Below are 17,976 nucleotides of genomic sequence, written 5' to 3'. Positions count from 1 at the left end.
CATATATCTACTACAGTACACGGATCCATTCAGTATAACTAAACATATATCTACTACAGTACACGGATCCATTCCGTATAACTAAACACAGCAACATAAACATGACAAATCAAAACATTATCGTGAATGTGTGTGGAAACAACGTGAATGTACGGAAATGTCTGTGCCTGTGCATAAATACAATGTGTGTGATCAGTGCGATCAAGAGCACTCATACACGCATTATAACAACGGACTCACGCGTGCTTATTGTACTGAACGACTCTTGTACGCTACCGCAATCGTCTTTACCTTGATTGCAGTCTTCATCCATCAAAACTTTAGCGAGACTGGTTATCCAGTCGAGAAACTGTAGTTTGCGTCTCATCTGGCCATACAGCGGTGGGATGTGTTGACAATTCATTCAGTCTGTACTTCACACACAGCGAGTGTGACGTGTGAGGGCTCGTGTTCTTCAGAGACAATCACAGAATATGACAGAGCTCGTGTTTTAAAGCGAAACATACTGGAATGAATAATTCACTTAAAACGCAACGCGACTCTCTGTTCTCTCTGCAATCTCTGATGTAATCAGCCTGGTTTCCTTTATATTAGCGCTGTTTTGGACGGATTGTTTGAATGCATTCGCTTACTGGATCATTGGACTGAAAACTTTCCCGGAGTTTAGCAGCTTAAAATGATCTGATCGCAAGCAGAGAAGCAAAATTGGGTTAAAGGGTTAGAATAGAAATTGTGCTTCAGTAATTTTGCGTTAATTGCGTTAAATTATTTTAACGCGTTAAGGATTGTAAAATGGATCGCATGCGTTAACGCGTTAACGTTGACAGCACTAAAAAAATCCAGGTTTGCTGTGCTTAGTACAATGCTATTTACTACTGTTTATAATATTTACTTAATATTTTAATATCACACAAATGTTAAACCAGCTTATATTGGAAAATTGCAGGGAGCTCTTAAAGATTCTCATTTGTTGATAAGCGCTTCTCATTACAACAGTAGGAAGATGGTTGGCGCATGTTGCGTTCCCAAACTCAGAGCAGATGCAGAGATGGTGCTTCACTCTGAAACACACAGCGCATACACTCTAAAAAAATGCTGGGTTGTTTCAACCCAACTTTGGGTCAAATATGGTCTAACCCAACTTTTGGGTTAAAAATTTAAGGTAAAAATTTAACCCAACGGTTGGGTTAGTCCATATTTGACCCAAAGTTGGGTTGAAACAACCCAGCATTTTTTTAGAGTGTATACTTATTTAATAAAACTGCAAGCGATTTGATTATCACACTGTCATATTGCAGTTTTTGTTTTATTACGATTAATCGTTCAGCCCAGGGGTAAAGACACATTTATTGCAGTATGGCATGTATCTGCTGTTTTGTTGGCGGTAAAACAATATAGCTACACATGCATAGCATGTAATGTCTACACACACGTGTTGTGTTTCTTTCTTTCCATGACTTCATCATGACTTCACTTATGGCTTGTATACATAAGACATCTAGAAGCTTAATCATGCAGTGAGAATTCTAGCTCCTTCGCCCCATATCGTGAGTGTAAATGAGAGATGCCCCATTGGGATCCATTTATGTGATATGTATGTCAAACTCCAGCGAACTTTCACGCTGTTTTATCACAGACAGGGGGATTTGGACACACTTAGACTGATGCACTCATGTGAGTGTTGAGTGATTGGAGCTGGCGTTGCGCTCAACTGGAGGCTACCTCACACCTCAGGCATGACAGCTGGGGCCCCGTAAGCATTACATCATGGACTGATGTATCCGCGTATCGCATGTCACTGGTGCTCTGACAACAAGCGCTATCAGCGCTAACCCCCTCCTACTCCACACACGCATTCGCACAAAAATTCCTCTTCCATGCACACGCCATCCTCTGTTAGACCCCAAAAGTGCTGTGTAAATACATTCAATATATTGTGGCAACACTCCATAACCTGCACATATAGGCTTGTGGAGTTGTAGCCAAACTGCATGAATGATGTGGTCCCTCTGCTTCACCTGATAGATGATCCTGCGGTGTAATGTGTTGTATTCTGATACAGCTTCTCTCTATTGCATCATACTCAGCCATTGAGATGTTTACTCTTGATGCATGCAGTAAACATTCACAAAGTAGTGAATGATACAACCAAAACTAACCAGTATCAACCAGCCTGGAATGCTTTATGTGCTTATATTGCATCTGAGTAAACCAAAATGTGTTTGCAACATGCAGTAATGCACTTTAGAACAGCCATTGTAACTACGTCCTGCAGTGCTCTCTCTGCTACCAGCAATTTTAGCATGTTTTGACTGGTGTGCTCTTACAGCACATGGATAGATGTGTTAGACTTTTAGTTTATTGAAAAAACTTGATTTCTCAGATGTGTTTGTCATTTTTCCATTTAGTGGGAATAGAACCCATGACCTTAGTTTTGCTACTCCACACACGCATTCGCACAAAAATTCCTCTTCCATGCACACGCCATCCTCTGTTAGACCCCAAAAGTGCTGTGTAAATACATTCAATATATTGTGGCAACACTCCATAACCTGCACATATAGGCTTGTGGAGTTGTAGCCAAACTGCATGAATGATGTGGTCCCTCTGCTTCACCTGATAGATGATCCTGCGGTGTAATGTGTTGTATTCTGATACAGCTTCTCTCTATTGCATCATACTCAGCCATTGAGATGTTTACTCTTGATGCATGCAGTAAACATTCACAAAGTAGTGAATGATGCAACCAAAACTAACCAGTATCAACCAGCCTGGAATGCTTTATGTGCTTATATTGCATCTGAGTAAACCAAAATGTGTTTGCAACATGCAGTAATGCACTTTAGAACAGCCATTGTAACTACGTCCTGCAGTGCTCTCTCTGCTACCAGCAATTTTAGCATGTTTTGACTGGTGTGCTCTTACAGCACATGGATAGATGTGTTAGACTTTTAGTTTATTGAAAAAAACTTGATTTCTCAGATGTGTTTGTCATGCATTTAGTATTTCCATTTAGTGGGAATAGAACCCATGACCTTAGTTTTGCTAGTGTGACGTTTTATGGCTTGTACTAACAGGGCATTTTAGGTCATTTACACGTGGTATTAAGATGCATATCTGTCAAAAACACATTCGACCAGATTGCGTTCATAGTATAAATGCTTTTGGTCTAATGCTTTCAAACAGGCACAAACAGGCACGACCGCCTCTTTTCTGCCTACTGACCTAATTCTTAAACATACCAGGATGTGTTGTTGAACCACGCTAGCCAGATGGGATTTAAACTTTGCTGGCTGAAAACGTAAGTTTGGTTTGAATGTGAAATTTTTTTTTTAAAAGCACAATGTTCTCTTACCATTCCTGATTCTAACACAAACCTACAACTTTCTGCATAGTTTTGCGGCTATCAGAGCAGAAACGAAAGCTGCAAGCTTTTTTCGCAATTTTAGATTGAAAGATCAGAAAAAGGCCCATGCACACACCCGGCCTTGGACCGTCCCCTCAAAAATATCAGGAAAGTGGTTGATAATGCAAAATTCAGATGGAAAATGCATTATCAGTAGAAATAATTATAATTGCACATAAGATGCATATATTTTAGTTGTTTTATTGATTTTAAAATCTGTGTTCATATATTATGTGTGTACTTGCAGTCTAAAACAGTGGTGGGTGTTATATTTTTTCATTTTCAGAAAAGCATTGAGTGGGCCCCTAAGGTGGCTGCATATTTGCTCTGTGAGTAAGGAATGTGGTTGCATGCCTTACTCATAAGCCAGATTCAGCTCACACACAGTAAGAGCGAGAGAGAGAGGAAAGACGGGGGGAGACAGAGTGAAAGTAAGCGAGAGAGGAGAGAGACAGGGCAGACTATGCTCACGGCAAATGAGCTCATTCACTCTAAGGTCACACACACAGAGAGAGAGAGAGAGAGGCGGGGAAAGACTTGAACGGAGGCTGTACAACAATAGCGAGCTTTCCACTTTCAGTTGTTGCCACACAGAATGAGATCGAGGAAGGATCCGTGGCGCTCCTGAGGAAAGACCACACATTCCTTCTGCCCTCGTTTTTTGTGAGGAGGACGCAGTTGTTGCTGCTTTCCTGTGGAGTTTCCCTCCTAAGTGTTTTTTTAGGATCTTACCTTTTTTTGGTACCCAGTACCTTTCGGACGTATAGTTCTTGGCGGTTTGGACTGGTTGGTGCAGATGCCCCTAGACGTGGTCATATCCCCCCCGGAGAACTGCTTCTGGCCGGGGATCCAGCGAACAGACATGAGGCTCAAAATCAGAGTCCGCAAGATGAGGAAAGAACGCAAGCTAAGAGGTGTGTAGCATCTGTTGTCACCTGGACCGATGGTGCTTTCCCATCTGTACCTGTCAAACACGTGTTGGTTATGCGATATGTTTCATCATCTTCCTCTTTCTTTTCTGTAGTCCCAAATATTTGGCTGATGTTAGAATTCTTTTTGCAGTGTCTTTCTTTAACCTAAATTTATGTTAAAGAGTTATGCATTAACCTAGCATTGCTCCTATGATTATCTCCTAGAATAGTAGAAAATTAAATGGACGTGCATAGGATTTATTTGATTTGAGTATATTTATTAATGCAGTTGCTTTGTGTGTGTTCATGGTTCACAACGTTATGCACACATGCAGGTTTATATTTGAGTTACGTGTGCATTCTACTGATGTCACCAAATACAAGTTAAACAGTTGGACTTTGCCAAGCAATTTACTTTTATTGGAGTGACATCTATGTTTTCGTAATGGCTTTAGGGCAGAAATACAATAATTATAATTGCGCCAACAGTTAATGATTCGATGATACAAGGTCCTGGGGTTTAACACTTCAAATCTGTCAAGCATGACACAAAGCGCCGGGAGTGATGAGGTAGCCACCAACCCCCTGCTGTTTTTTGTGTTCCTCATTGTGTAGCATGCATGTGTGCAATGATGTCATTGGGCCTTTATTGATATGCTAATAAGTGTGTGTGTGCACGCAGAGTTGGGGACAGATGGGGGCTGCTCCTCAATGGCGTCATGTCTTCTGCATCTGGAGACTCGTATGTGTGTGCGTGTGTGTTGATGTGCATTAGTTTCATTCAGGGGCCCATCAATGCTGCTGGATGTAGAGCCTTGAATGGAAGCCTGTGTGAGAGTGGCTATAGAGCTCAGCTGAAAAGATGAAAAACTGAGAGGCTCCTAAAGATGGACGTCAGGTGCTGCAGGACAATGAACTGATATCAAAGGGTGGAGTTAATGAACTGTGCACTCTGTGTTATTAAACACAAATGCGGCTCGATAGTTCATGGCCATATCCGAAAAATGTAACCTTATTACCTTGTCTGCTGCTTTGTTGCACAGTAGGGGAACATGGTATTGCAGCTGCAGTCGAATTTAGGTATCACACATGTCTGTGGTGACCTGAGCATTGTAGGCTCTGTATAAGCTATTCACCCTGCAATTCCAGATAAATTCTTCCATGATGTTATGGTTCCTCTGTACAAGAGAGGTCATTGCACTTTTAAGAAGAACTGAGGTCTGAGGCACGTCAGAGAAAGTTGGATGGTGAATGGAGGTTATGTAAGCTTTGGAGAGAGAGAGAAAAAAACATAGAGGAAGTATGCGAGTGGCACATTGCCTTTTCGTCCAGCGTGAGATTGACCCTGGCACACTTCTCTTGCTGAAAACACACACACACTCATATGCCTAGTGGTTTTTGAGAAACGTCACCACTGCCCTCTTACGTAACTGGAGTCTATAAAAGTGACTAATGTTGCCTAAGTCAGTCGTGTGTGTCTGTGCATTGTGCATGTGTATATTTATTCGATTCAGAGAGTCCTACATGCTCGCAACATCTAGTGAGAACATCAGTTTCTTTTAAATGTGTATTTGAAACACTTCTTTAACTTGACTGCTTAAGGTGCAAATAATTGTTCATATTTCTGTGGAAGAAGTAAAAGTAGGCGTTCGTTGATTCAACATTAGCAAGATGTTAAGACAGATACGGAAGCTTGTGGTTTCCTTGTAATCGTAACTGTCACCACCACCGCCCAGTTAGAAATGATAGCTGATGACCTCACTCAAGTATTTCCTCTCTTGGCTTTTCAACAATGTGGTGCTGTACGTGTTCCTGTTTGTGTTGCTGTGGTCCAGTAACACATTTTTTTTTCAAGGAAGCTATATAAAGCACCCCTGTAGATCTTTGAAGCAGGACACTATTCCAGATCCTTGAGGGGATGAAAGATCACTTCCAAAGGAGATCTTGTCCACTTGCCTTTTGAGCTGTGGTCTTGCTTTCACAGATCCCAGATGCCCTTTGAAATCCTTGACCTTTGAGTTCAAGGAAGAGGGATGGGAATTCGGCACTACTTCCATGTTTTGGCAAAAGTAATGCATTTGAGAGATGTGGGAAAGGAAGCCGGTTCTAACAAGCCTTAACCAGGCAAAATTTGTAGTCTTACTTGGGTATTGCTGACAGTGTTGACATAATGACCAACCCTTTTTTAGGCAGTTATGTCACTGGGCCGGTGAGGGGAGTTACAGTTGGGGGATGGTGAACAGACATCCAGGATTTGATGTTGTATCAGTGTGTTTGAACATATTTGTGTGTGTGTGTGGTTTGGGGGGAAGGGTGTATTTGAACCAGAATGGGGGTCGTAGAACATTTGGTCGGCAGTCATTCTTCTACCATTGGTTTCGAGGGTGTATGAAGGAGGCACCAGGGGCCCGTTGGTTCTGCTTGAGTGACATGCAAATCACCTCCGTCTTCTGTGCTGAGAGATGATGTCATTGTACCAGCCATTGCCATTAATAGCAGGAAACAGACAGGTTGTCGCTCAACCTCTTAAAGAACCAGGCACCCCCAAGCAAACAATAGTTGTTTAGATGGGGATTTGCACATGGATAAGAGGGGCAGGTGTTCCTTGTTGTCAGTTAGGGCAAAGCAGGTGGCTTTTAAAGTTCACGGTTAATTGATGTATGATTTGTCACCCATGCATAGACTCGTTGAGTGTGGCTCCTCTTTGTTGTAAACCTTCTTATCACCTCACTCTTTATTTGCCATGACTCATTTTATTGACTTGTTCATTTTAACTCCTTCCCACCCAGAGCTGTTTAACACAGTCACTTTTGTTTGGACTATTGCACTGTTTCTTGGCCGGGATGAAATTATTTTGTGACTCCCTAGTTGACTGCTGTGTGTGCACGCTCCCAGGGTTACCATGTCCCAGATTCGCATGGAGCTCATCTGCGATTAAGGTCTAAACCCATCTGCCGGGGCTCACGCTTTCTGGCAGCATTGCACAGCTCAATGAAGACTTTACTTTCTTCCTCTGTAATTCCATTCCACTTTTCCATCTTTCCCTGTTACACAAATGCATTCTAGTTCAGCTGCTTATAGATGCACGTGAGTGCATTTCCAGTTTTGCACCTTGCATTTGTACGTGTGTACATCGCTGTCCAGACACTCAACGCCCCAGAGCTATGGATCAAGGGCTTGGTCTGCACCTGTGACCACCCTCATTCTCTAAGCCTGACGCAATTGTTCAGTTGAGGATATTAGGTCATCCAGGAAAAGGAGCTCCAGCAGACAAATGCCAAAACTGGAGCCACCCGCCTCTTAAAGAAACAGAATCCTTCTTTAGGCCAACTGGACTTTGCTTACTTGACTGCTGTGTTTGTACATGCACTGACCTAGATTGCCATAATCTTGTTCATAACATCTGAATCCTCTCTCGTTTAGGTTTTGACAAATGATGTGTGACATCAGCATGTCTTTTGTTAGTATGAAAGGTTTTGACTTGAAATATGCCTCTTATTATTATAGGTTGCTCTTTAAGTTCTTTGTCCTGCTTGAGAGATTTTGAGTCGCATCCCTTACATAACGACTTATGTTACAACAATGACAATGTTGACAGTCGCCAAATCCAGCATTCTTGTTGGTTTTGTCTTTCTTCCATCACATAGGTAGGGGGTCATTTTGTTTCCTAACACGTTCTCTCTTTTTCTCTGTGTTTCTTTAGGTGGTTTTGCAGCATTCTCATCCTGTTTCCCAGGCCTGTGTGAAGGCAAGCCAGTGGCCACTCTGCCTATGAGTTTGTCTCAGCCATGTCTGCCTGTGGCAAACGTTGGTCCCACACGAATCCTGCCCCATCTCTACCTGGGCTCCCAAAAAGATGTGCTCAACAAGGTACAGCTGACTGTAACTGAGGTCTTGGAATGTTAGAAACTTTTCATTTGTTAAAACTTCCAAAACTGGAGTAGTCACGTAGTCACATTCATACCTTGGTTCTTTGCACTCTGACTGTAACTGAGGTCTTGGAATGTTAGAAACTTTTCATTTGTTCAAACTTCCAAAACTGGAGTAGTCACGTAGTCACATTCATACCTTGGTTCTTTGCACTCTTAGGATCTGATGGCTCAAAACGGCATCACATATGTGTTAAATGCAAGCAACACCTGCCCAAAGCCAGAGTTCATCTCCGAAAGCCATTTCATGCGCATTCCCGTCAATGACAACTACTGTGAAAAACTCCTGCCATGGCTAGACAAAACCAATGAGTTTATTGGTAAGAACCAACTTGTGACAATAAGAAAAGTTTATTTAGTTTCCCTTGTCTGATTGATTTTCTTCAAGTGAACCACATGTTAGCATGAAAAGTGAGTAGCACCCCCTGTGATGGTATCAGGAAGAACAAATTTGATCCTCAAAGCATATTTGCAGAAATTATATGGTTTTTTTTCTTGCTAGTCACTGAAGAGGTATTTGGTTGTCTTGCATGTTTTGTGTTTGCTCACATTTTTCCCTTCTCCCTTTCAGACAAAGCCAAGGTTTCCAACTGTCGAGTCATTGTCCATTGTTTAGCTGGCATCTCCAGGTCCGCTACCATCGCCATCGCTTATATCATGAAGACAATGGGCTTGTCATCAGATGACGCGTACAGGTAAACTCACTCAGACACCCTGCAGCTTAAATTACACAGTCTCAGAAAGACATTTTCTGCTAGCTGTAATTGTATATCCATTTCCTGCAACATGTAAACTGGATCACATAGAAACACTTGTAAACAATACCCATCGTGGCCTTCCTAAACACGTATTTTTGTTCAAGGCCTTTACAAGCTCACATGATGTGTCTTTGTGTTGAAGATGTCTTCCTTTCCATATATTTGTCCTTAGGTTATCGTTCTTACTCATCTTGTGTTTACAGGTTTGTGAAGGACCGCAGACCTTCAATATCACCCAACTTCAACTTCCTGGGGCAGCTGCTGGAGTTCGAGAAAGGTCTGAAATTGCTAAAGGCTCTGTCCTCGGGTCAGGAGAAGTTGGAGCAGTTGAAGGAATTGTCAGAACCTAGAGGAGAATCTTCAAGTGATCCTGAAAAGGGTCGTCTGGAGGCCGAGAAGGACGGCACAGAATTGGACACCAAGCTACCTTCTCCAACCTCCCTCCAGCAGGGCTTTAATGGCTTGAATCTGTCAGCAGAGCGTATCCTAGACACCAACCGGCTCAAACGCTCTTTCTCACTTGACATCAAATCGGTCTACGAGCCCAACCACTGTCCTCGCCTCACTCCTGCGCATACCGAAGATGTTCCCAAACTCTGCAAGCTGGATAGCCCAGAGGCCAGAGAAGCCAATGGCGTATGCCAGTACTCGCCTGTCAGCCCCAGTTTAGCTGAATCTCCAGGCCTCTTTCCTGAGAGCAGCTCCCAACCTCATTCGCGGAGGAAAAGCAAGCACAATGGTAGCAGCGCTGGAAGTTCTCCTGTGCACTCGCACTTCGGACACTCACTCCCCACACACAAAAGTCCCAGTCTTGACAACAATCTAAAGCCATCCCTGCTGCTCAGCCTTCCCACTGTGGGCACCGGGCCCATGTGGACCAAGCATAGAGACACCGTACAGGCCACGACCCCTGTAACGCCAACAGGCGAAGCCCCTTGGTTCTACAGCTCGGAGTCAATGAATGGTAATGGAGGTGGAGGAGGGGCGGTACACTTTCCTGCACTGGGATGCAGCAGCCTTCCCGGCCCATGCGAGGCTGTGCGTCTGCGGGAGAAGGTGGGGGAGCCACGGGACTCGAGGGGCAGCTGGCACGAGGACGCTCCCACTTCCAGTGCTGCCGATAAGCAGTTCAAGCGGCGCAGCTGTCAGATGGAGTTTGAAGAAGGCATATCGGAGACACGTTCAAGGGAGGAACTGGGAAAGATCAGCAAACAGTCCAGCTTCTCTGGAAGCATGGAAATCATTGAAGTATCCTGACAGCCCCTGGGGACTTTAACGCACAGACGGACAGACGCCACTTATGAGCAAGGATGACTAAGAGTGGGCCTGGCAAGGCTGTGGAACCTTCATATTAGTTCATAGAATTGTCAATAAATGACTAGTTCTCAGAAATTGAACTTTTTTTGTTTTTTGTCTTTTTAAGCCGGTGGAACCGGACGCAGATTTACTTTTTTTCTTTGTCTTTCTACTGTTTGTAAGCCATAGCCATCCCCAGATGACAACGAGCTGAGACTGCAGTGGCAGAATCCCTCATTTCCTCATTCTAGAAACAGACCACCCTTTTCCTCATAAAAGCTTTACCAGCCTTTTGGTGTATTGAGAATCAAGCATGGCTGTTATGCTCACACTTGTTTCTTTTATTATGGACGTTACACCACCACAGCACAAGGAGTCAGCACAGACTAAGCCTTGGTGGTACATGCTTTTACTGGCTGAATGAAGGCCTCTTTGTGCGGTGCTCTTGTACACCCTGCTCCTGTATCCCAGCATTCATGGAATCCTGGAGGAGGAACCAGGCATGTCATGAAGGAAATGCATTGTGGGTGTTTTTCCATAATGTTCTCTGTCATTCTTTTGTTACCCAGATTTCAGGGTCTAGTCCTTCCCCTCCTGTGCCCAAATGGTGATGCGCGAACTGTTGTGCAACCCACGTTCCTCTCACTAAGCATGCGTCAAGGCTGCTGTTTTCCTTACAAACAAATATTATATGAACTATACACAGTGATTTCAATGGACGTTTAAAGTTTTTTTTAGTCATTTTCTTAGTTACAGTTTTAATTTATTCTACTGGTTCATTCTGGTAATGAGAAATAATATAAAAGATTGTGGAGTTTTTATTTTTCCTCTTTTTCAGTGTTGATCTCTCCTTTTCTGTGATATTTACAAAAATACACTCGCAAAACTGATACGCAACTACAAGCAATATGTGTTTTTACTTCGTTTTTTTTTTTTCTTTTGTCCTCCTTTTTCTTTATTAGGGAGTGCAGTTATTACCAGGAATTATCTGATGTTTAAATGCACTTTCTGTTGCTTTAAGAGGGAAGTTTTAGAACGTTCTCATTAAAAGGGTACCACAGCGCTTTACAAAAAATCATGTGTAACCATTGATGTCCTGCAGTTTCTCACAAACTAAAGCATTTGGTATGGCTTTCGTTTGTCTCTCCAGCCTACTGGCTTGAATTATTAAAGACTTTAATCCAGCATGAATATTCTAGAGTAATCTAGAAAAATATGTATGATACCCCAGCATTGGGAAAATGAGTAGCGACTCATTTTGATTTTCAAGAATTTGATTTTTGTATTAACAAGCACACAAGACGAAATGAAGGGAAAAAATGACAGGGACTCTAAAGGGGTTTGTCTGTGTCCCCCATTTGTTCTGCATATTTATGACATTATTTATTGTTTGTTTTGGTCTGATTGTGGGAGGATGTGTGGATTGTTGTTGTGAATGCCAGAAGGACCCTTTGCAGATGCTCTTCTAAACTGGCGTCTTGGAGAGGAGATAAACCCCTAACCTTTTCATCAGCAAAAAAGGATACACAACTGAACCTGGCTGATGGTCTGACAGTTATGTCTGCTGATCAACTAGTTTTTATTGGATCATAAACTTTATATGAAAGACCAGTAACTGATAAGAACAGAATCTGCACTATGGTGACAATACATTCTGCTTGCTTTCTTCTCAGGGGAGCTTTTAATGAGTCAATTACATGTCTGAGCTCTGAGCTCTGAGCTTTCTCTCTTTAGCACCGATTTCTCTTCTACTCTTTCTCTCCTTCACTCCCCTTTTCCCTTCATCCTCTCAGAATCTCTAGAACGCTCCAAAGGTTAAATATAACACAGAAAGGGTGTGTGTGTGCAAATGTGAATGGGATTGCCCTCTCCATGGGAAATAGTTCAGCAATTTATTTATGTCTGTATTTTTCAGTTAGCTTTTCTCTATGGCAAATCTTGTATTTGTGCTGCTGTAAGTTTTTTCCTTGTGTGAGACATTACCTGTATTTCCTTTTCCTTCCCTGTACTATAATTTTAAATTGTTATCATTATTTAAAACATGTAATAAAAAGATGCAGGCTGTCCTTTTTTTGCTGAAATTGTGAAATAGTTGGCAACTTATTATTATTATATTTTGTGTGAATAGCATCGTATTGACAAAACTAATTGATATAGGGAGTTTTTTTAAAGAGACAATCTTGATACCTTAGGCTGCTTGACGCAAAATACCTCAGGTTCTTTTGAAAGGCTTGTTCCTCCCCATGTACCCATTTTGTGACGCTGAAACAAAATACAAACATTACAAAATATGAAAGTTTTGTGATTTATTTTCCTTCGATTTTTTTGTAGTAGCATAGTTGTGCAAGATCAGAGATTCTTCAAAAAAAAAGTGTTTATGAATTAACGACATTTCATTTATTTTTGCATATTGTAAACAATTCTCTAACATTCTATTAATGTTGTTTCTGCCACGGGTTAATTGTGACTTTTTATCTAAATTATTTTCTTGTAATTCTGAGTTTATATCTCACGATTTTGCCTTTTTTTCTAAATTCTGACAAAAAAAAATAATTGCAAAAACTCAGGATGCGAGAAAAAAAAAGACAAAAAGTTGTAATTACCTGTTTTATTTATTTATTTTATCCCGTGGCAGGAACAATCTTCGATCGATTGGAAATGAGGTAAAGTACATATATATATATATATATAAAATGGCTCGCAAATATGGTCCAATAAGGTTGGGGATGCAGGGGAAAACATAGTAAATGCGAACAAACCATATAACTGTTGTTAAAGGAATAGTTCACCCAAAAATGAAAATTTGCTTAAATTTTACTCACCAACAGGCCATACAAGATGCGGAAGAGTTTGTTTCTTAATCGAAACAGATTTGGAGAAATGTATCATTACATCACTTGCTCAGCAATGGATGCTCAGCAGTGAATGGGTGCCGTCAGAATGAGAGTCCAAACAGCTGATAAAAACATCACAATAATCCACACCACTCCAGTTAACATCTTGTGAAGCAAAAAGCTGCATATTCCTAAGAAACAATTCCATCAAGGCTTTTTCACTTCAAACCATTGCTTCTGGACAAAATAGTGACGTAATACTAAATCACTCCAAATCTGTTCTACATCTTGGACGGCCTGAGGGTGAGTACATGTTCAGCTAATTTCATTATTCCTTTAAATTATAGCAAAACGTTTGTATAATTTTGGCAGATCTGAACTGATCTGTGCATACCTGACCTTTGTTGCAGTTCTGCATATGCTGCACATGCTGTGGAGGTCTTTTGTGCTGTAACTCCTCACCATTGTTCCTCTCAATAAAGACCTGTCTTTATCATCTGCCCCTGTGAAAGAGGAGAAGGTGGTATAAAAACCTGACTAACAGTGCTGAGGCCAGTCCCAGCTGCCCATGTACAACACACACAGAGCATGACCAGGAACACTAAATCCATTGGGAATAGGAGAAAAAATTCCCCACGTCCCACTCGAGAATACCATTCTGTTCTCACTCGGCTTGGGGAGTTTTCTTTCATTCCTTGTCTTGTTTTTGAATGTGAGCGCAGAGAATGAGAAACTGTGTGGGCATCTGTGGCTTTTGGTCTGTGTGATATGTTAACAGAACCAATTTTACTTTGTGCAAACAAATGAAGGCATATGAAATGGGGTGTGGGTGATTCATACACGTCGAGTGAGGCAGTGTTTGGACCGCGTGTTCTGGAGGGATAATGATTACAGAAGCCCAGCTGACGATGAGCGCATGATGACATGCAGTCGACACAAAAGACTCTCCTGTCTTCCCCTCCTTCTTCACATCACCATCAAAGCTTTTAACATGAATGCTGTGGCTACCAGATTTCATTCTCAGTGCTAAATGGGTTCAAAGAGAAACGATTAACTATTAACAAATATTTTATGAAAGTTCAGTACTTCATGTATACAGTCAAATATGAAATACGTATAATTACAACTTCGAAAAATACACTTTGTGTGTGTGTACAAGTTTGTAGATGTACTATCAATTTCTAACAATTTTAAAAAAAGATGATTGATGACTGTATAAATGCTACAGTAAAACATATGAATTGGTAATAATAATACAATTCCTTATTATATACAGGGAGGCACTAATAGATCTAACCTGACATGTCATGTAATTTTAGAGTCAAATACTGTTAAATGTACAGTTTTTGGAAGTAAAACAAAAAAAAAACTTATAATTTACAGTAATTTATATCTTGTAATTTACTCATTTTATTTCCAGAATTCCCTGTGTGGCACTTCACATTTGATTTAATTTTGTATATTTCTGTTTCTTAGTCGTTTTTTTTTGTTGTATAAATTACAATATATAAACCCTGACATTAATAACTATTCAAATGTTTCTGCTTCAAAATTGGAAACATCCTTGTTGTTTTCAAATATTATTAGTAACTTTTGAGTAAATGGTGTACTAAATTATGTGCATATTACATTTTTTTATCTTTTTGTTATTAAATTGCATTTTTCTACATTTCTAATGTTATTAGAAATAATAATTATATTTAATTAAAATGTATATTTCTTACTAGTTATTATAAAGTCTAGATAACATGTGTTTATTTTTTTTAATTATTCTTTTTTGTATTACTTTGCACTAAATATTCTTTCTATTCTTCTTGCTGTTCTTATTAGTATAATTATTACTAATTTCGCTCATCACTCTCTACCCCACCCAGTCAGATCAGATGTGGAAAAATATATATTTCCAACGTCGCCTTGGTTTGTTTTAGTGTATGTGCAACAAGAAGCTTAGCAATAATAAACAGGTTCGTAAGCAGGTTTCAAAAGGCTCTTCAAAACCTGCTTCAAATGTTACTGGTTTCTTTTCAAAGAATAATAATGCATTATGTTATAATTTAATAAACCATATTTAACTCTGCTTAATTAACACAGTGGAGGTTTTTGTCTGAGAGCAAGAAATGTGTGTTATTATAAGCTACTGGATATGAGAGTGACAAGTTCCACTGAAGCTGATTGTTCCCAGATGCAGCCGTGCTCTCCCATCCCGGAGTTTATATATGGCAACTTATAAAACTGTTACATCACAGCAACAATTCTCTTCAACTGCGTTTGCTGGAGTCGGTAGGTAACTTTCCGTGGGATTTCTTGCCCCATTGCCTGTGTCCTCGAATGACCGTAAATCAAAAGCATGTGAAAATGTTTCTACACTATAAAAGAAAAACCACAGAGACAAATTTTATAAACTTTTGGTGCCACAAAATTATGTATTCATGCACTTTATAGCATTTTTATGCTATGTTAGTGTGGCTGCCTTCCAATGTCGAGTCAATTAAAAAAAGGGTTTGCCATAACCTGAAAACTGCCACTACAATTTATAACAGACCTTTTTACAAACCTGGAGTGCACTTATTTTAATAACTGTTTGACCTGCAGCCGATGTTCCCTTGAGTGCAGTGTAGCAGCTTTCAAGTGCTAATGCTGATTGCTAATGCAATTTGAATGGGAAGTATGTCTTGCACATTGTACAAATACTGTCCTCTTTGGTGTCCTGTTAAAAAAAAATAGAAAGAAAGAAGAATTAAGTATAAAGTGTGTGTGTGTGTGTGTATACTGTATCTTATAAACTCTTGCCAGAAATATTAGTAAAAATAACTTTTTTATGTATGTATTATTTTGCACCAAATATTTCATTTATTAACTCATTTTAATTAAACTTAATTTAAAGTAAAATGATTTTTCTCTAATTTACAAAAATGTAACATTCTTTAAAATGTAGACTTTAAATGGGGGTCTTGACCTTCTTGACTGTACGTAACAATTAAAATAATAGAAAATTGTAATTAATCTGGCCATAATAATTGTATTAAAATAAAATTATTCTAAATTATTAAATCTAAATTTTAATCTAACTTATTACAAATTTTAATTAAACATGATTTTTTTTTATTATTAAACATTCTTTGGAATTTAGACATCAAAGTAACATCATTTTCACCTCTTGAAGACGAGCAAATTATCTCACTATAGCCTATTTTCTCAATTTTTACACAAACTATTCAACTCTGTTACCTAAGATATTATAAGAAAAAGAAACGAAAAAAGATTTCACAAATATTTTCCTTTCATTTATGATTAATATATGTTTATCAACAACTAAAAACCAATATTTTGCCACAAATTAGCTGCCCCCAATGAGTGACGGCTTAATTTAGGCAAAACTTGCAGCCCTGTTACCCATTCTGGCATTGGTTTGTAATGTAATTTTTAATTCAAATGCATTTAGTTTGCTTCGTACTTGATGTTTCTTGCTAGAAAACCACAAAATCACCCAAACCAGACTTGTATGAAATATGTTCCAAATGTTGGTCACAGGGTTGTTAAGTAATATAAACCCCAAAGAAATAAACAACAAAGCTCATATATATACATTTTGTTTGACCTAATGAAGCAGATGATTTTCTAGAGGTTAGACACCACCCTTCACAGAACAGTTATTTAAAAATATATATTTTTTAAATGTGCCATGCAAGCTGTGTACTTACTTACATCACACTTTTCACCAGTTTTCTGAAAAGCCTTGATATGGTGCTGCCATCTGCTGGTGGTTGGTGACCTCGTTGTTTCTGGTTTATGTCATCAAGGAGGCCAAACAGCAGTCAAGTATTATTCAGAACACCTCTTTCTCCTTCCACATACATCACGTCTGGTCTCCTGTGATTTCAATGATGCCAATGAAAGGAGACACCATCTATAATTGTCAGGTGGGCCAGATGTGCACTTGAATCACAGGTAGGTCTGAGTCCTCAGGAGCCGAGCACATCGCTCAGGGGAAGACAGGAGACGGCGTGTCTGGAATCAAAGAGATGTGTATTGATTTGTACAGTTTTCGCACAAGGTGAATGTCTAAAGGGAATCAACCTTGTGTGCTTTCATGTAAGACCTGGTAATAACCTTAAAGGGGTCATATGATGCTTTTTTAAAGATCATTATTTTGTGTATTTGGTGTAACAGAATATGTTGTCATGCTTTAATGTTCAAAAAACACATTATTTTTCGAATACTGTACATTATTGTAGGTCCTCTATGCCCCGCCTCTCTCAAACACGTCGTTTTCAACAAAGCCCCCTCCTTTGACAAGCGCAGTCTGCTCTGATTGGCCAGCTGACCCAGTGCATTGTGATTGGCCGAACACCGCAAGCACGAGTTGGAAATGTAACGCCAATTACCATAATCGCGAGCTTCAGCTTTCAAAGTAAATATCCAGATCCAGAGTCTTAAAGGGATAGTTCACCCAAAAAATGAAAATTTGATGTTTATCTGCTTACCCCCAGGGCATCCAAGATGTAGGTGACTTTGTTTCTTCAGTAGAACACAAACAGAGATTTTTAACTCAAACCGTTGCAGTCTGTCACTCCTATAATGTTAGTGGATGGGAATCACGGCTTTGATAGTCAAAAAAACATACACAAACAAAACCAAATTAAACCCTGCGGCTCGTGACGATACATTGATGTGCAAAGACACGATACGATCGGTCTGTGCGAGAAACTGAACAGTATTTACATACAGTATTATTTTTTACCTCTGATGCACTGCAATGTCTGAACTGTCCTGAGCGCGTAGAACTAATATATAGTTCTACTAATATATATATATATATATATATATATATATATAAAAAAA

At 39.9% G+C, this 17,976-nt stretch overlaps 1 protein-coding gene across 8 annotated transcripts in view; it reads left to right on the top strand.

The window, feature by feature from the left end:
• Positions 1-12,366, top strand: part of LOC107675267 (dual specificity protein phosphatase 8-like) — a 49,811-nt gene extending 37,445 nt beyond the window's left edge. For 7 of the 8 annotated variants that reach the window (XM_016469555.1, XM_016469552.1, XM_016469554.1 and 4 more), the window contains 4 exons: positions 8,021-8,187; positions 8,407-8,566; positions 8,818-8,941; positions 9,208-12,366. In XM_016469555.1, the coding sequence (XP_016325041.1) occupies positions 8,021-8,187; positions 8,407-8,566; positions 8,818-8,941; positions 9,208-10,261 (1,505 nt within the window). In that variant the 3' untranslated portion in view covers positions 10,262-12,366. Of the gene's footprint in view, positions 1-3,640; positions 4,321-8,020; positions 8,188-8,406; positions 8,567-8,817; positions 8,942-9,207 lie in introns of those variants that run through there. The other variant, XM_016469559.1, reaches the window with a different exon arrangement.
• Positions 12,367-17,976: the final 5,610 nt, after the last annotated feature.

This window comes from Sinocyclocheilus anshuiensis, unplaced genomic scaffold (genome assembly GCF_001515605.1).
Source record: "Sinocyclocheilus anshuiensis isolate Anshui unplaced genomic scaffold, SAMN03320099.WGS_v1.1 scaffold532, whole genome shotgun sequence".
In the NCBI taxonomy this organism is placed as follows: Eukaryota; Metazoa; Chordata; class Actinopteri; order Cypriniformes; family Cyprinidae; genus Sinocyclocheilus; species Sinocyclocheilus anshuiensis.
Note: the sequence above shows the minus strand (reverse complement) of the source record. Positions and strands in the feature narration are given on the sequence as shown.